At 47.3% G+C, this 19,970-nt stretch overlaps 1 protein-coding gene across 1 annotated transcript in view; it reads right to left on the bottom strand.

Moving 5' to 3' along the window:
• LOC101620503 (antigen WC1.1-like) overlaps nt 1-19,970 on the bottom strand; it is an 80,505-nt gene that overhangs the window by 53,223 nt on the left and 7,312 nt on the right. The window contains 7 exon segments of the mRNA XM_012732331.1: nt 10,202-10,204; nt 13,568-13,882; nt 15,704-16,018; nt 16,597-16,911; nt 16,986-17,078; nt 18,479-18,796; nt 18,876-19,175. Of these exon segments, the coding sequence (XP_012587785.1) occupies nt 10,202-10,204; nt 13,568-13,882; nt 15,704-16,018; nt 16,597-16,911; nt 16,986-17,078; nt 18,479-18,796; nt 18,876-19,175 (1,659 nt within the window).

Raw genomic sequence — 19,970 nt, 5'->3', positions numbered from 1 at the left:
GGCAGACCTCTCCTGACCCGCCCGCTGCTCCCCTCAGTAGTGTGCTTTGAAGATCTGCCTGTTCTGCTCCCTGCTCTGTCTCTGGTGAAACCTCTCGCCACCCCTGAGCCTCTGGCCTGTACCCCCGTTCTGTATGTATAAATAAATAAATCTTAAAAAAAAAAAAGAGTGCCCCCAGTTTAGACCTCATGAACACCAAATATATAGCCCAGCAGTAGGGATGCCCCATCTCAGAGGATTTCTCCAAACAATGTATGGAAACCGCAAACATGTCTGTCCCATTGTCTTTTCCCTCTCACCACATTCCCCTGATCTTTTTTTGCACGTAGCTTATCTCTTTATATTTATGGTGTCTATCAACCCTCCAAAATCTGTGCCATGAAGGTAGGGATTGAAAATTTTCTGTTCACTGCTCTATCACAGGCACCTACAAAATTTCCTAACAGACAACACTCAATACATGTTTGATACGTAAAAGACTAACAAAAGAACCAGACCATAGAGAAGTAACAATAGTGTTTGATCTCCATATACTCAGATGGTGAATTTGTCATATAAACAACATCATCAAATATTAACACATATTAATAATAGCCAAATACTAACATGGCCACTACTTTTATCTACTAAATACCCAGATAGTAAACTTACTTTTATTACCTAACATTAAAGAATCAATAAAATTTAACATAAAATCAGTATTATTTATTATTTATCAATTAACAAATATGACTTATAATTGGATAAACAAACAACAAATTTAATTTGTATAAATTTATTGATAAAATTCATGCTCTATATTAAATTCATTAAAAATAAATAGTAACATTAACAGTGCAAGCTGGAAGAGACTATTGAAATGACAAGATACATTAAACAGAAGCAAATAGACCTTAGAATTGCTAACACTAATTGGATGATGTACTCTTGAGACCAGATACAGATGAAAAAGTGAATGGGGAGAGAAATCCAACGCATCTCCTTGACCCTGTTCTATGAGACGACCTCGATTAAAAAGCAGAGACTGCGCGTTCAGGAAGGGTGACGGAGCGGCAGAGCTGGCTGCGTGTGCTGAGCTCAGGGAACTGTCAATGCCCTTTGGCACCTGATACCAGCCTGCAGTTTCACAACAGATGGGGCAACACATGTGAACTCATGCTTTAATGTGTGAGCCTGTGTTTGAGTCATATGATTTTACACGTTGTCTCATTAAAAACTCATGCTCCTAGGAGTGACGTGTGATTTCTTCATGGTCGAATGAGAAATGTACTCATTGCCCTCATAGCTGGAGAGGCCAGAATGGAATCAGCACCAATTTTATATTTCCTTCTGACCGTCCACTTGTACCACTAAAAACCTACAAAGCTGGAGAAGGGTCAGCCATCCTCACAGGTGTTCACGTCCCTAGAAATGGAAGTTCCAAGAAATACAAAACAGAAAGAGGAGCACAACATCCTTTGGGACTATTCACAAAGAAAGAGACACAGAGACTTCTACATAAGAGGTATGGAATTCGGAGCAGCAGGGGAGGGGAAGGGGTGGAAAGGGGGGAACAGCTGGAGCAGCCAGGCCCAAGGCCACACCTGAGAGGAGAGCTGACCAGGATGTGCCAGACCTTTGTCACTTCAGGGCTCAACCCTTAGGCTCTGCTGTCAGGGGACCAGAGGAGAGCAAATGTCATGCCAAGTCTGGACGGACTGCCAGGGAGAAACCCACCTATGGACAGTCACAAGCACAGGGCTCTCAACAGGTCTGTGGGATGTCACAGACATGACAGGCCCACTAGGGCGAGGAACACTGGCCAAGAGGGGCCCATCCTGGAGTCTCAGAGGCCACATCCCTCCGATTGCAGTGCTCGTATAGTTCACCCAGAAGCTCCTATATTTGCATCTGTTTTTGTGCTGTCCCAGGATGAAGGACTGTGGAGCCAAGATGTAAGAAGGGAAACAGCACAGGTAGGGAGACAGAGTCCCATCAGCTCCCAGTGCTGGGGAAAGAAGGCAGTAAAGCAGGAAAACGTTTGAGCTGTGGTTTGTGGGGAAGAAAAAAAGCACCTCACAAGCAGACTTAGGTAGCAGGTGCAGTTATCTGGGGGTGTAATGAAAGGACGTATTGGGAGGGCTTCCTTCAAAGGTATCCATATCTGCCCTCATCACAGACACAGACACACACACCACCACCACTTCCACCACAAATCCAGCCATGTCCCTTAAGAGTGTGAGTTCTGTGGACTCCTTTCTAGAAATGTGACTTCCAAAGGCAGTTCCTGCCCATACGTTTACCCTTCACATGCTCTTCAAACTCCCCTTTATCATCACCTCATCTCTCCCTCTCTCTCTCTCTCTCTCTCTCTCTCTCTCTCTCTCTCTTTCTCTTTCCCTCCCTCTCCCTCCTCTCTCTTATCTTCTCTCTCCACCCCCCCACCCCTGCTTCTGTGGGGGAGAGAGTACTAGGAGCAGGAATGAAACTCAAGAGATGCAGCCTCAGGAAGTCACTCAGTCATAATTCATTACAGGGAAACTGGGAAGTCATCAGACATTTTCAGTGTTTTTGAGGTGTCATTGGGGAGAGCTGAACACAGATTTAGTCAGTCTGAGAACAAATACTGAATCTGGGCAACATCTCACAGCTGGACTTCAAAAGCAGCACCCCCACAGGAAAAAAATGAAATTACCACCACCAGGATCCCATTTGGTCAAAACCAAGGGGTCAACAGAGAGGAGCTGCCTCTGCAAACCCAGGCTCGCCCCCCAGAGCCTGAGAACTAACCCAGTGTCCCTGCTGATCTTAGGGAGGGGGGGGGGGCTGCTTACCTTGGGCGCTTGCTAGGACAGCGGAGAGGAGAAAAGCCAGTCCTGGGAGAAAGCAGTGTCTAGCCACGGTCATCCTGATCCTCGTGTTATCGGGTAACAGTTTCCCCAAATATACAAAGAATCTCCCAGTCCTTAATGGGGCTCCCACACCCAGGAGGGGTTTATATTGCCCCACCCCAATTTTGCCATCTTCCGGGAGCCAATAGAAATCTTGTTCAACATCGTCCCTTTATCAGACACTCCATAAATGGAAACTTTCTGAGTTTCAAACACCAATTAGATGTTCTAGGTAAAACATCTCCTTATATGAGAGGCAAGGTTTCCTGACATCAGGTGTCATCTGTCCCCAATGCGGACACAAAAACCAAAATTAAAGAAAGATTTGTGACTGTTTTTCCCCCACCCCAGGGGGGGTCTGGTGCTTTGACGGGTTGAACTCAGCTGCTGGGATGGTACTGATGGTTTCTGGGTGAGCTCTACCACCCCATGCATCCAAGGAAGACGACTTTGTTAATTCAGCCTCTTGTCTAGTGTTAACTGCCCAACCGCTGTGGCTGGAAAGAAATAAGAAGAATCTAGCAACAACAACAAAAAAAAAAAGTGCGTAGAAAACTGTGATTAGAAAGATAAAAAATTCTAGGGGAAAAGTAACTTGAGATTAGCAGTAAGGGGGCATGATCATAGCCTCATCGGGTGGGACAGCCCTTTTTTCCACTTCTAGCTGGTAAGTGAAAGCATCATAAAGTCCAGGCTCCTGATGGCAACAAATATAAAGTCTGTCTTTCCTTCCTTCATGTCTAGAAACTTCTTTGCCCAAAAAACTACCATGGGGCCCTCCCTGGTGGTACAACGGGTTAGGATGCAGCACTGCAAGCTGGCTGCAGCCACTTCAGTGTAGATTTGATCCCCGCCCCCACAGGTGACCCACATGGCGCGGCAGACCTCTCTTGCCCCACCCACTGCTCCCCTCAGCAGTGTACTTCATCGATCTGCCTGTTCTGCTCCCCACTCTGTCACTAGTGAAGACTCTCATGGCCCCTGCACCTCTGGCCTATATCCAAATTGTGTATGAATAAATAAATAAATCTTTTAAAAAAAAAAAACTACCATGGCCAGTGTAGACACTTTACCAGGAATAAACTATACTTCCCTGGGACAAGTTGTGACTACACATTATAATGTAATTACGGAACTCACCCCCATTTCACAATGTGGCCATCTGCTTGTGGCAGTCTAGTCTGTACAGGTCAGTAGCAGCTGCTTTTCTGCACCAGGGTCCTCACTGTCGACATTTCAACCCTCCGCCTCCCCTGCCTCCTTTCATTTTCATACATGTCATTTAGCAAACTTTCATATTCTCTTCTGGCCTTCTTGAGGCCAAATAAGATGGTGTCATTACAGTACTTGAAAATGGAATCAGTCAAGCACAAATGTTAGCTCATCCTTGATGTCAACAGAACAAGTGTTCATTATTTTATCACTTAATTTATTCTTACTTAAATATAAATGACGTGGCCCTCCCTGGTGGCGCAGCGGGTTAAAGCACTGCACTAAGAAGCTAAAGCCACTTCCGCATGAGTTCGATCCCAGCCTGCCCTGGAGGTGACCACATGGCGCGGCAGACCTCTCCTGACCCGCCCGCTGCTCCCCTCAGCAGTGTACTTCATCGATCTGCCTGTTCTGCTCCCCACTCTGTCTCTGGTGAAGCCTCTCGCCACCCCTGAGCCTCTGGCCTCTACCCCAGTTCCGTATGCATAAATAAATAAATCTTAAAAAAAAAAAACTGTTCATTTATAAAAAAAAAAAAAAAAGCTCCTCTGCAATAGTCTATACTCATCCCGTTAATCTCCAATCTACACTTTGTTTATATAAATTCATTTTATTTTTTAGGTTTCAAATACGATTGATATCACACTTTCTCTGTGCAACTTATCCAGTCTCTCCACTGCATGTAGTGCTGGCTGTGAGGTCTGTGATCCTGCCTGGACCCCCAGCTGCTTCGGTTCCTAATTATTAAAACTAACATGACAGTATCTTTTGATTCAAAATGTACATTCTGGGGTGCTTTTGTTTTCATTTTACTAATAGTGTTTCTTTATAAACCGAGTCCTTAATTTTAATAAATTAATAAATGCAGAATATCAAGTTTTTCTCTTACACTCATTACCTCCTATGTTCTTTAGGAGAACACTGTCTACCATGTGTTTCCCTCAGGCACATGACGTATGGGTAGATTGACCTTATTTAAAAGAAACCAAAGTGGGCCCTCCCTGGTGGTGCAGCATGTTAAAGCACAGCACTATGAAGCTATTATAGCCACTGCAGCAGGAGTTCGATCCCTGGCCAGGAAGCTGACCCACATGGCACAGCAGACCTCTCCTGTCCTGCCTGCTGCTCCCCTCAGCAGTGTATTTCAGTAGATCTGCCTGTTCCGCTGCCCACTCTGTCTCTGGTGAATCCTCTCATGCCCTGCCCCCTGACCCAGCACCTCTGGCCTGTACCCCAGTTCTGTATGCATACAAATAAATAAATAAAATCAATAAATCAACTAAATAGCTAACTAAATAAATCTTTTTAAAAAGAAAGAAAGAAACTGAGGTGACTAGAAGCTGGGCCTCCATGCCCGTAAGGAACAGCCCACTCCCAGTTCACTGTGCTGTGGTAGGAGGGTCCTGGGTAACAAGCGCCTCCTCCTTGGCTGACTCTGAATTACATTAGATATTCGCTGAGTGTGTGGTGGCAAAATGTTTGAGGCTTTCAGTGTCTGGGTGTTAACACTGGCTGACCAACAACTCAAGGGGCCAGAGGCTCAGCCCTGCTCTTTGCTTCTGTCTGAGAGTCCTCACTGCAACGGGAGCTCTGCAACACTTTCAGACACTATTGGATTAGACCACTACTCTAGTCTCATTCTCAGTGTTTGGCTTAAAACAGAAACGCTAGCATTGCCAGAGAAAGAACTCTCCACAAGAAGGTAAACTCTAAATACGATGCCATGACTGCCCCCATTACATCTCGGCCCCCACCACTAGGTTAGCACGCAGTTTAATTCAGTTTTCTGCTCTTCAGCCCCATTAACCTCTTACCTCGCTGCTCTGCAGGAAACCAGACCCAGGTATTGCCCCTGTGCACGCAGAACCTATCCCCCCAATAGTAGTCTCTGCAGTCTCTGAGAAAGCTGTCGGCTGCTGCTCAGGTGCAGGCCCCCAGAGCCAGGAAAGCTTTCTCCACTGGGTTGCCTGCCCCCTTGACCTGACTCTCCCTCCTCAGACAGCCCACAGCTCCGCCTGGTGGGCGGAGGCCATCGCTGCGCCGGCAGAGTGGAGATCCTGCGCCAGGGCTCCTGGGGCACCGTGTGATGCCCACGTGGTGTGCAGACAGCTGGGCTGGGGGCGGCTTTCACTGCCACGGTCTCTGCTCACTGCGGGACAGGATCAGGGCCCATCTGACTGCATGACGTAAGGCTCAGAAGCAGTAACTCCTTCCTGTAGGCATTGGGAGCCCTGAGGTGGAGCAAATGGAAGTAAGAGTCCAATAACAGATTGCCTTAAGAGGTACAGTATCTGGGAAATGTAATCTGGTCATTTAGTTTAGTAATGCTTGTTAATGTAGAAACATCTTGGAAGTAGGTACTCTAAATATAGAAATAATGAGATGTGGATATTTCTCTAGCTTACGTACATCAAAATGAAATGTTGTCCTGGGAAAAGACCCCTTCAACATGGAGTGACGTTTAGCAGCCATCACACTCAGGTTAACAGGTATTTCACGTTTACCTAGCCACCCAAGTACTGTGATTCTTACCTGATTATCTCCTTTGCCCTTTAATCCCTCAGCTCAGGGGCTCAGTGCCCCAAGCAAGGGACATGATGCTGCTGAAGATGTGCCAGTGCCTGAGGTTCCTTCTGCCTCTGGGATGGATGAGGGAGAGATTTAGCTGTAGAATTGATGAGGGTCACCCAGACGGGAGAGGGGGTAGTTGAGATGCGCCCTTTCACCTCTGTCCTGGGTAGCATGATTCTGAGCTCTGCTGGGTCTGTCACCCTGTCTACTGGAAATTTGTGTGACCTGATATATTGATAGCATCACTTTGACCTCATCATTTCCTTAATGCTATCAATTGTCTTGATAGGAAAGAAACGTTCTTTGTTTTGGCTTCATAACAATTTCACCACTATGTGTTCATAAAGATGTGTAGACTAATTTGAGCTTATAGAGCTTATTGCCAAAATCCGACAATGGAAGTACTTCTGGTCACATTTTTGTGCTGTCTTCATGTAAAAGGTTGCTGCAGCCCAGCTTCAGTGAACAGGGTTGTGGAAAGAACTTGGAAATAAAGAAATGACAGAAAATTGAATTTAAGAGAAGTAAGTTCTCGGGAACACGAGGCCTCTCATTCTGAGTTCAAGGGACCTGAGTGCCAGGAGCAACTCAGTTACTGAGATAGAGCACCCCCTAAAGCAGCCCCTAAGTTTGTTACAAGACAATGGCTTATTTCTTAATTTCTTAGTATTTAGCATTGTTTTGGCACATATTCACCAACAAGTTTCAGCATTATCAGGTTATTTTGTTCTCTTTTCTAGTATACTTTGTTTCCAAGGCATAGTTCCCCTACCACAAGAAAGAATATCCTGACCTGGCCAGTCTTCCAACACACGATGATCCATATTTTAGCCATGACCAGTCTTAACAGCCATGACTCAGAGATTTTCCTGGTCTCAGCACTTTACACCTTAGATGTCTCCATAAATTGTGGTTGGCTCATTTTTAAAAAATAAAAAAAAAGATAGTGCCATTTTAGAATTCATGAGGCATTTGGGGGAGGTAACATGCACTGTGAACATATTTTAGCATATTTTAGTAAGGACAAGGACTATGATATATAGTGGCCTTAAAAATAAAGCTCCTCTGCTGGACTTAAGACTCAGAAATTGTGGCAGCCATGAGCTGTTCTACTCCAGCCATTTCAATGGGCAAAGGAAATTCTCATTGTCAGGAAAGAAGCCCATGGGATGGTGGGAAGGGAAGACTGTGCTGGAAGGATGCTCCTATGAATGTGTCTGTGGGGTTTTGGCAACACAAGTCAAGGCCACCACCAACAGACAGACAGTCACGAGGAGCTGAACTTACGTTGGATCTGCTCTCCTGTCTCCTTATCCTTGCAAATTCACACCTGGTAATTATGAAAGGAGAAATTCTCACCTTCCTTTGTATTATTCTTCTCATTCTTGTGTCAATCCCTGCTGGCCAGGTGAGCAGGACACAGGTCTTCATAGAGAACCTTTGCGTGGCCACAGACCTCTGATGATTCAGAGACCACATGAACTGGGTCCTGATAGTTTCCCTGATGCATCCCTGCTGTAACTAATATGCAGTAGTCTGAACCCCCTGAGCTTTGCCATCACCACTCACATGTCCTGTTCCCCCAGACACTACAGAAATACACTGCTGAGGGGAACAGCAGGTGAGACAGGAGAAGTCTGCTGCACCATGTGGGTCAGCTCCCTAGTCTGGGATCAAACTTGTGCTGCAGTGGTTAGTCATAGCTTCATGGTGCTGAGATTTAACCCCTTTTGCCTCCAAGGAGGCCCCAGTATTTTCTGAAGTTTGATTTAAAGTAGTGCTTGGGGAGCATTTGAAAAAACTAATTGTACATATAGTTTGTACATTTTAGCAAACTTTTCCATTATTTCATGGACATTATTAATTCTGAAAGTATTTCTTTTAAAAAGACCCAAATGTTGGTAAAATCTTCTCAAATTAGAATGCTGTAATATTCACTGTACTGACCTGCAGATGACTTATTTTGAAATGTTGCTGTAATAGATTAATGAGCCAGATGTTCCAGACAGGAGAATTTCCTTGTTTGACTTGCATCTTGCCTCACTCTAGCCCTACTTCCCCAAAATCTCCCATTTCTCTCTCTGAATACCACTGAAGCAAATAGGTGAGGATGACTGGGAATGGAAAGAAATACAGCTACTGTAAAAGGGTTCATAATGGTGAAGTTCAATTGTCATAGACTAAACTAAATGTGTTCAGAGCAGGGAATAGAAAGAGTTGTTAATGGAAAAGGTTGGACCATCGGGATTTATAAATACCAGGATGTTCATGGAGAAAGGGGAGGTAGGGGCGTTGGAGATTAAAAGAGAAGAGAAAGGCCATTGTCAGGAGTAGAGTTTTGACATTGACATTCCATAAACCTGTTGGCAAAGTCAGAAGTACTGCAGCCCTTTCCCTCCTGGCTGAATTATCCCATCCACTTTGACTCTCACTTCTGGGTCTTAGCAAAGGAGGTGAGGCATTTTTTGGAGTATTCAGTTAAGGATTTTGAGTAAATATCATTCAAGGTATATTACTGAATAAATAACTTAGCTTAACTTAGTATAAAGGCCAGATTTCAGGCTTTTATACTGTTCAGAAAGGGTGACATTCTCTGCATATAAGGAAGCAAGAATGTGGGATGAGGGACATGATACATGAGATTTCACTTGGAGGAGGGGTGTGACTGAAGACTGAATTTTTCAGTCAGTGGAGTAAGAGTGTCTGGATTCTTAAGAACACTTGTCCTTAAAGCTCAGGGTGTTAAATATGAAGATTTACTTTCATCACAGGCTCAAGTAAAAATTCTGCAGTTGGCCCTCCCTGTTGGCGCAGCGGGTTAAAGCATAGCACTAAGAAGCTGAAGCCACTTCCGCATGAGTTCGATTCCTGCCTTCCCCGGAGGTGACCACATGGTGCGGCAGACCTCTCCTGGCCTGCCCGCTGCTCCCCTCAGCAGTGTACTTCGTCAGTCGGCCTGTTCTGCTCCCCACTCTGTTTCTGGTGAAACCTCTCACCGCCCCTGAGCCTCTCGCCTGTACCCCAGTTCTGTATGCACAAATAAATAAATCTTTATAATAATTAAAAAAATTCTGCAGTAATCAAGAAGACAGAATTCTCATTTATTAGGGCAACAATTATTACAGTGGAATCGTTGAAGATTTATTTGATCCAAAATGCTGCTACATGGGGCTAAGCTCGACATCATCATACCCAAGGTCTTCTTGTGTCAGGACCAGAAGGAGTCCTCTCCCTCCCATGCCAGAGATGTCAGCTTCTCCAGGAGATGGCAGAGAGAGACCTGCAAGATGAAGGAGAATCTGGTTCCAGTGGTAACAAAAAGAGTCCTTTAGTAGAAAGAGCTGAGGGCACAGAAACTACAGAGTATCTGTAAGCCCAGCCACTGTCTGAAAGCCTAGAGCTGTTTCTTCCAGTCAGCCATTCTGTGCTGTCATGTCTTGCTTGTGACTGCTGAAAGGCATTGGACTGATGGAGAGGAGTGGAGAAGACAGTGAGCACTCTCTCACCCATGTGGCCTGATTCCATAAGGTACAGAGGCAGGAGGTGACTCCCTGAGATTCCTCATCACCTCAATACCAGCCAAAGCCATACCCAGAAATCTTCAGGAGAGCAATCTGGGTTCTCTGTCAGAGAACAAAAGGGAGCAGCTGAACTGCATCCCACGGCCTCCTGCACCCCATGGCCTCACATGCTCACACATAAGCAGAGGCCTAGTTTTAGAAGGAGGGTTTTCATCTGTCAATGGAGACAATGTGAGAAAATTATCTCTTATTTTTATTCTACAATTTAGATTTTATGACTTCAATTAGGACCTTTGAACATCTCCATTAGTAATACTCAACCCCAAAGGTAAACATCTGGATATTTGGTTAACTCAGTAAAAAATTTCTAGCTTTCAAATTTAATTTACATGCTATTGAATGTAACTTTCCAATTACTTTCATAATTTCAAAAAGTTCCAAAATTTTTTGTCAGATTATATACCTCAATCTGGTGTGTGAAAAAACCAGAATGAAACCTCTGCCACTCATTCAGGAATGTCTCATGGAGATGATGGAGGAAATGGACATGAGAACAAAATATGTTTCTTCTCTCAGAAGAGATGAAATAAACAAGATCCCAGAGACACCTCATCCAGGTCTAGAGGGCACCCAGACTTTGATAGTAAAGGAAAACTACTAACCCTAACCCCCCAACAAGGAAATGAGGCTACTGGAGACAGAGCTGACCACTCACCTGGCTGGGAATCCCCAGCACCACCTTCTTCTGGAATAATATAGTTCCCACTCATTCCAGGGGAAGAAGGAATTTCTCCAGGAACAGGAAGCTCTTCAACGTCATCATAACAGTCTCCTGTGGCACTGGCATGATGCCCCGGAGGCTCTGGAAATAGACAAGGCTGAGGCTGGCTGTGGGTCTCAGTCCCTCCTACTGCAGAGATACCAACAGCTCTTACATATAAGCTCTAGATTCCAGGGCTGTCTCTGGGCCCTGAGATCAAAATATATTTTATCTCAATATTTTCAGAAATTATTTGATTCTTCTGAATATTCTAGTATACTTTCCTAACATGGCCTCTCATACTATAAATCATCAACAAAAGCTATTGTAATATGAAACCAGGCACTACAGTCAAGCACATGCTACAGAGTTGTAACATATGTGTAAGTAAAAATCAGACTCTTGGAAGGAATCTGGACAGGGAGAACCCACCTGCCCACATGCTCTGAGTCAGCAGGAAACACAGAACAGGCAGGAGAAGGAACCTGGGTACCTCTGACTCACAGATAGTGATCTCACCAGGCCCCACCAAAGGGGGCCTGGGTTTCAATCCACTGAAGGCTGTTTTGATCTAAGGATCCAATTTCTAACCCTCTGGACATGTCTCATCTCAGGAGCTATCTGTTAACACTATCTGGGGAAGATCCAGGAGAAACATTCTCCTCTCCTAGGTTCCTTGTCAGTAAGAGTTGCTGGTAGCTGGTAAGTACAAGCACCAGCAGTCTGTGATCTGGGGCTGAGCAAAATCAATTTTGGGGATCTCAAATGTACCATACTATGTCCATGACCCACAAATACCACACTATCTCAATAGCAACCCATACTTCCAATGCTCACCATGGACATTCTCAGAATGTCAGTTTCAGGTATTTCTGAAAAAATGGGCTTTTGAATCTATAAGAATTAGACACATGGCTGCAACTGATTAGAAATAACTGTGGATACGAAGACTTGGGTCTGATCTTTCCCTTTCTGAGGTGACAGAGTGGGCAGAGAGAGCAACTGGTTTTTGTGAAAATGACAGCAGAGATTCTTCCCCTCCTCATCCAGACCAACCAAAGGAAAATCTGTCTGTGCTACCTGGGGCAGATGCAGGGGCTCCCTTCACCTCACTGTCCCCTGTGTAACAGGACAGCTTTGTCACTGAGTCATCAGACAGGTGTCCTGGAGGGGAGGAGCACATCGCAGACAGAAACGTTTGCCATAGTAAGAGGCCCAGTGTCAAGATTCAGAAGAAATCTCAAGGCCTCAGAGTTCGGAGGGGTAGTGTGGGGAGGAGGGGGAGCTCCTGCCTTGGGGAGCTCTTGTCTTGCAGGAGGCTGAGAAGGTGGGTCTGTGCCTGTGAAGAGAACCCATGGTCAGCTCAGGAGCAATGGGGAGGGAATGGGACTCACCTGGGCTATGCAGAGGGTCCTCCTTTTCTGGTATAGTATAGTAATCAATCTCCTGGTACAAGGCCTCATCGATGGCATCTTCGAAAGCAGGTGAGGCTATAAAAGTGGTAGCAGTTCACAGGCTGCCCTGCAGACAGTCCCTACACTAACAGGCAAGGCCATGGGTTCTTCAGGCTCCCCATCCCTCGGGGAACCCTGCTGGGCTGGCAGGGCCCCTTTCTGATGTTTGTGGGGCAGAGCCAGCTTCTGTGGTACAACTAGGACCCTATATTCAGTTCCCACTGACATCGGGTCCATAGAAAATCATAACTTTTGAGTGGTTTTATATCCAAGCAAGAATTCAGCTGTCTCAAATCGTGAAGGCTGCTGTAGAAAAGGTGCTTTTTGTGAGGGTAGAGACAATGCTGAGCAACTTACTTGGTATCATAACTGGCTCAGCCGCCTTCCCACCACTTCCCTTCATTATCCCCACAGCCCACCTCTGTGCTCTGCTCTCCCTCTGTGCAGCTGAATGCCCAGGATGACCAGGACCAGGAAGAGAAGTGGCCCCAAGGTGATGCCGAGGACCCATGGCAGGGAGAAGATGCCAGGGCCAGGAGCTGGGTCTGAGGACAGAAGAGGGTGGTGAGGCTTCAGAGAGGGCCATAGGTCCAGGAGAGCCCCTCCCACGTACCCTTGTCTTCTCATCCATGAGTCCACCAGTCCATGAAGCTAGCTCCAGACACAGTGCCGGGGCCTGCACCCTGACCTGTCCATACAGATCCTGCCATGAGCTGAGGCAACTGTCTTCTGCATCTGTTTTCTAAGGGACTTTTATAAAATGAAATGGATAAAATTTTGAGGCGTTAGAGCTGTCACAGTTAATGGGGCTGTAACGCCTGAGCATGGGCCTGTCCTGCACTGATATCATTAATTTTCCAGAAAGATGTAGGTTCAGATCCCTGAAAATGTGGATGTGTCTCTATCTGTGACTCAGAGAAGAAGAAACACTTCCATGGGTGGGGAGGACTGCTGACCACTCACCTGGGGAGAAGAGAGGGGAGAAGGGATCAACTACTGAGCAATGTGGGAAAGACCCAGGGTCACACGCTGGCTGGCTGCTTGTTCTCCCCCAGCTCCCAGGGGATCAGGCCACAGCCTCCAGGTGCCAAGCCCAGAGCAGCAGGTGAATCCACAAAGAGCTTCCGGGGCAAACTCAACCCCTCCCCGCACTCCAGAGCCAGGGCCCTGCCCACTCACCCGAGCACCTCACTCCCGCGTCCTCCTCGTGCTTGCAGTCGCTCTGGCCCCAGGGAGCCGCAGGGCAGGCCCACAGCGAGGGCTCCCCGCCCCTGCAGCGCACCTCATCCAGCCAGATGCTGCCGTTGCCAGCGCCAAAGGCCGCCGCCCGCGGGGCGTCCAGCGCCGAGCCGCAGCCCAGCTGCCTGCACACCACGTGGGCCTCGGCCAGGCTCCAGGAGTCGTCGCACACCGTGCCCCAGGCGCCCGCGTGCCACACCTCCACGCGGCCCGAGCACGCGCCGTCTCCGCCCCGCAGCCGCAGCTTCTCCCTGTCTGCAAGGCCAGGGCCCCTGTCAGGGCGGGCGGGGGAGGCGCCCAGGGCACCCGGGGCTGGGAGGGGCTGAGGTACCTGTGCAGGGGGCAGCAGATGGACAGCTCGAGGACTGTTTTTCTGCAAAAGGGAAGGGGGAGCCCTGGGTCAGCGACTGGAGGAGGTGGTCTTGCCCCATGCTTCCACCAAATGAAAAGGGAACACGAGCTTCCTAGGGACTGGGACTTACTCCATCTTCATCCTCATCGGCAGCTGGAATTATTTTCTTTGTCTCATCTATTAATCTCCACAATCCACAGCTAACACACACACACATACACTTACCACTAGAGGTAAGATCCTGCACACCTGTCTCATATCTGGGCCTCTGCCCTCTGCTCAGTGCCTGGCACCCAACAGGCCTACATTTGACACCTGTGGGTGCAGAACGTTCTGTAAGCACCAGGGAAAGGGGCTTCATCAATCTCGCTCAATGGATGAATGACTAAACTCTAGTGCAGTATAGTTCCATTAAGTTATATTTATAAGTAAACTATTACAGAAAATACAAAATTGGATAAATGGTCTGTGGTACTAAAAAGAAGATATTTAAAAATAAGTTAAGAATCAAATAAATAATTCATATTCAACACTACACTTGTACTTTATAAAGGAACAATGACATAACCGATCAAACAAGAGAACTGGATTCTGATCACCTCTTAGAAACGATCAATGAGGCCCTCCCTGGTGGCGCAACGGGTTAGGATGCAGCACTGTAAGCTGGCTGCAGCTGTTTCAGTGCAATTTCAATCTCCAGACCTGGGGGTGACCCACATGGCACGGCAGACGCCCGCTGCTCCCCTCAGCAGTGTACTTCAACGATCTGCCTGTTGGGCTCCCCACTCTGTCTCTGGTGAAGCCTACTCACCACCCCTGAATCTCTGGTTTGTACCCCAGTTCTATATGCACAAATAAATAAATCTTAAAAGAAGAAGAAGAAGAAGTGGTCAATGCAAGGAGAAAGATCTAAAGACCCAGGTCACTGCCTTCTCAGCAGTGACAGTCACGAGCATAAACCAACATCTCTCTGACAGAACTGTTCCCTGGAGAGGTCTTTTCTCTCTCTGCCTTCCAGGGTCCCCTGCATTGCTCCCCCGATCTTCCGTCTGCTCTTGCCTGAACAGAATTTTCTCAAGTTCTCAGAGTATTCACACTAGCCATGATAATCTTCCCACCTCGTCCTTGACAGTACTCTTACTCATCCTTCAGGTCTCTACCAAAAGATTTGTCCTTTGGTGCCATGTTCACACTTCCAAGCACTTCCTAATCCTCATGACAAGGAAATTTCTGCCAAGAAGAGTTTTCAACATGGGGTTTTATGCTCCATGAAAACAGAGATTATATATTCTCTCTGTTCTGTCTTTTGGCTGGGAATATAATCTGATTCTACAAGACACAGTTTACACTGTCAGCAGACTGAACAGGAGTCTATATTTTGATGCAAAAATCCAGGAGCATAAGAGACACAGAACATGGGGTTTTGGTCGTGACTTATAGCCATGCGTTCAATATAGACTAGCTATTCCTAATAACTAGAATTCCTTAGGAGTTGATCAGAGGATTATTGTGCTCCCACAGGTTCACTATAATCAACCTGGTATTTTTCACATGAGCTGCAGTTAGCACAAGTTTCCTTATACTTTCCTCTGAAACAGGATGGGAACATTTGATTAAATATTTATCCAACTTAATTTTAAAGACTTAAACTCATAATCTAGATTTGAAAATAAACAACACTAGCAACAGCCTACGGGGTGGAGACAGACACACACAGCAGTCACCTGCACACATGATAGAAGCTTCTTCTACTGAAGAGCATGAACTGTATTTCCAAGGGTCAGATGGACACTGCCAGAGAGAGGTATCCATCTTGCGACACCGGATTCCATCTACCCATCGGGGTCTAGAACCTTCCCTAGCACCAACCAAAGGGTTGAGGGTCCCGCTGTCCCCACAGCCAAGCTGTCTGCAGATCACAGACAAGGTCATGGGATCCATCGGGCTGTTGCACACCCCGCCCCAGGTCCCGTTGTAGAAGACTTCCAGCCACCCAGCACAGTCCTGGTCCTCGCTCACCAGCCTGAGGGCCGGGAACTCTGAAAGGGAAAGGGGGAGACGGGTTACCATGAGCACCCCACTCAGCAGGAAAGGAAGACTGGATGCTGCTTCCTGACAAAGTTACAGAATCTGGGAAAGCAGATGTGGTGAGAGGGGTGGAGCAGAATAATGGCAGAATAACTCCTGCCCAGGTCTTAGAAGTGATGCAGCCCTCCCTGCTCACACCTTCATTTTAACCAGGTGAGATCATATGGACTTCTAACCTACAAACTGAAAGATGATAAATATAAGTTGCTTTAACCACTAATTATATGGAAATTTGTCACAGCAAGTAGAAACAAGTCCAGTGGATTTCAAGATTCTGTATCACAGATAACTGAAAAGTGATCCCTGCTTGCACATGATAACTATTAACAGGTGATTCCACAAAATGTTGCTGAGAATTACCAGACACTTCGCTGCCACTGGAAGGAAAACATAATCCTCACATGTGTCAGAGAGTCAGACACTCTGGAGGACGCTTCCTTCCTTTCTTCTCTTTCAGACTCCGTATTCAGGGGGTTCCCCCCATATGCTACACTCAAGCCCCAGTCCCACGACAATGTGCAGCACAGACCTGAGCAGATGACCCCAGCGTCCTCCTTGTGCCTGCAGTCATGGTGTCCCCAGCCCCAGGAAGGGCACTTCCACACATGGGACTCGTTTCCTGTGCATGCCAGCTCTTCCAGCCAGATGGGCCCAGATCCGGACCCAAAGTGAGCAGAGACCGTGGCGTTGAGGGCCTCTCCACAGCCCAGCTGTCTGCACACCACATGGGCATCTTGCAGGTCCCAACCGTCATCACACACGGTGCCCCAGGAGCCCTGGTGCAGGATCTCCACTCTGCCGGCGCAGGGATGGCCTCCGCCCACCAGGCGGAGCTGTGGGCTGTCTGAGGAGAGAGTCAGGTCAAGGGGGCATCTGACACAGAAGGAGACAGATTGCCAGGTTCTGAGTATCCCTCACCTGCGCAACTGGCAGCACCCTCCTCTGAGCCTGTAGAACCTACTGATGGAGACGGGGAGTGGGTGCACTGGGGCAACCCCTGGGTCTGGTTTCCTGCAGAGCAACAAGGTGAGAGGGTTAGTGGGGTTGAAGAACAGAAAACTGAATCAAACTACATGATAACGTAGGGGAAGGGAGGTGAACTCTCTAACAGGACAGTCGTGGCATCATTATTTTAGAGATGCTTTCTGTGTAGACATTATGCCCCAAAAGACCAAGATTTCTATTTTTAGGCCAAATACTGACAACAAATTCAGAAAAGTGTGAAGATAGCACTAGTGTTGAAAGTATTACAGAGCTTCCTGGACAGTGAGAATTTTGGAGCCAGATAAAACCAGAGAAGCAAAGAGCAGGAGTATCTTTCCCCTTGAGACCTTTGTCAATTCAACATTACAGATGTGACTCTCAAAACCTCAACAGAGGCTTGAAGGCAGGAGGTGTAAAGTGAGAGACCAGAGGAGAACATAAGGACAGAGCACCAGGTGAAACGACAAGAGAAATCAAAGGTAGCACAAGAGGCAGGGTCAAAGATTTCAGCTGTGTGTTTATGAAGTTTCACATTCCTCAATACATAATTGAAAGAAGGAAATGAACGAAAAATCCACTATCACAATGAGACATCTCATATATCCTGGTGTTTAAACACAGCCGCAAAATGGTTACCAAGGTGTCTGCTAAGGCGTGAGGTCCCCGCTTCCTTCTCTTGCATCTCCACCCACCTCCATGACTCGCTTGTAGGCAGCGCGATGCTGCGGTTAAGGAATGAAGAAAATGTGATTGGAAGAAGAAAAACAAAATGGTTGCTTCCCATGGTTATATATTGAAGCAATGTGTATTCAGAAAACAAAAGGTTCTTGGAATATGTGAATGGGATGATTTGCAAAATCTTCACCTCAAAACAGAATACATTGTTCTTAAGAGTCATAAAAATCCGGCCTTCCTTGGTGGTGCAGCATGTTACAGCTCAGCACTGCGAAGCTGGCCACGGCCACTTTGGCACAAATTCAATCCCCAACTCAGAGGTGATCCACATGGTGCAGCAGACCTCTCCTCTCTCGCCCACTGCTCCCCTCAGCAGAGTATTTTGTTGATCTGCCTGTTCTGCTCCCCACTCTGTCACTAGTGAATCCTCTAACCACCCCTGCACCTCTCTGGCCCATATCCCCATTCTGTATGTGCAAATAAATTGTTTATTTAAAAAAAAAAGTAATAAATTTCACAGTTTTTGACCATAGAGAATTAACCTAGAAACAAAAGAAAATTAGTTTTTAAAAAAAGGTATTAAAACGTACTTCTCACAATAAAACACATACATTAAGAGTACATGTGGAAACATTTCAACAAAGGCTTGTACTGCATAATCCACCACCTTAATCTGAAGCCAGGTTTCACACACCCTGCTCTGAGGGACCTGAGGGACCCGAGCCCCCCGAGTGCAGTCAGCCCCCTCTTACCTGAGCAGGTCACAGAGGCCGTGTGTCCAGGGCTGCAGTCAGGAGCGCCCAGGGCAGTCACGGGGCACTTCCACAGGGAGGACTCAGCCCCTGAGCAGTGAAATCGGGCTTTCCAGACCTGGGCAGCTGCTCCCCCAGAGTGTGCTCCTTTGGGTGTGGACAGGGCGACCCCACAGCCCAGCTGGCGACACACAACATGGGCATTGGCCAGACTCCAGTGGGAGGCGCAGAGCGCGATCCAGCGCCCTGAAACACGCATCTCCACCTGCCCCTCACAGCGAGAGCTGCCGCTGTTCATGAGCCGGACTTCTGTGTATGCTGGGAGGAAGAGACAGAGATTCAGCCAAAGTTTTTAACCCAAAGTAAATAGGGAGGGTGAATCCTGCCTGGGCCTCACCTGAGCAGACGAGGCGAACAGTCCCGCGGTTGTGGCAGGTGCCTCCTGGACAGGTCACCCTGGGGCAGAACCAGAGCCTCTGCTCCTGCCCTTCACACCAGAACTCCTCAGGCCAGACCCGTCCATGGGGCACGTCCCCCAGGACAGACGCAGCCTTGCCACACCCCAGCTCTGCACAGATGACTTGGGCGGTGAGCGATGTGAAGTTCCAGTCAGACACTGGAGTCCAGTCTCCTCTGGAATGCACTTCCACTCGCCCTGAGCAGGGCCCACCCCCTCCAGCCAGACGCACAGCTAATCCTAGAGAAAAGAAAAGTGAGTTAGTGTCCATGGCCTGCCAGTGGCATAGGAAACACCATGTGCAGGCAATGGTGTGGACTTTCCACTCTAAGGATGGAGAGTGGAGAGAGAATCTGTCAGAGTCAGAATGGCATTTTCATGAGTGAGTTTCTGAAGAGAAGTCCAGAAAGATTTGCAGGATCAGTTTGTGGATTGAATCCCAAGAACATGGACACTTTGAGGTGTCAGAATGTGAATTCTTACCTAGGGGTCAGGAAGATACAGGACCTGAGGACATTGCCCTGTGGTCAGAGGTCAGACTTGCCCCTAAGATGGACAAGCCCAGAGTCAACAGAGCTGTGGCATTAAAGAGGCCACAGCCTGTCATCCAGACATGATTTTGGGGTTAGAATCCGGACAGTGTTGTCTCAGGAGCTTATTCTCAAGTGACTGAGGATAAGAAAACTGTGAGTCCAAGTCTGTGAGAGCTGCCAGCCGACAGACAGACTGATGCTCAAGGGAGGAAATGGACATTAATGTCCACTTTCATGGTTCCACTTTTTTTTAATTTTTCTTTATTTATACATACAGGCCAGAGGTGTTGGGAATAAGAGGACTCACTAGAGTGCAGAGCAGAACAGCCAGACTGACTGAAACACACTACTGAGGGGAGCAGCAGGAGGGTCCGGAGAGGTCTGCCTTGTCATGTGTTTCACCCCCTAGACAGAGATTAAACTCATGCTGAAGTGGCTGTGATAGCTTCATAGCGCTGAGCTTTAACCCACTGCACCACCACGGAGGGCCCCACTTTTTTTT

Source organism: Condylura cristata, unplaced genomic scaffold (genome assembly GCF_000260355.1).
Source record: "Condylura cristata isolate star-nosed mole 26May11 unplaced genomic scaffold, ConCri1.0 scaffold00034, whole genome shotgun sequence".
Classification (NCBI taxonomy): Eukaryota; Metazoa; Chordata; class Mammalia; order Eulipotyphla; family Talpidae; genus Condylura; species Condylura cristata.
The sequence above is the reverse complement of the archived record's forward strand: the minus strand, read 5'-3'. Positions and strand labels throughout refer to the sequence as shown.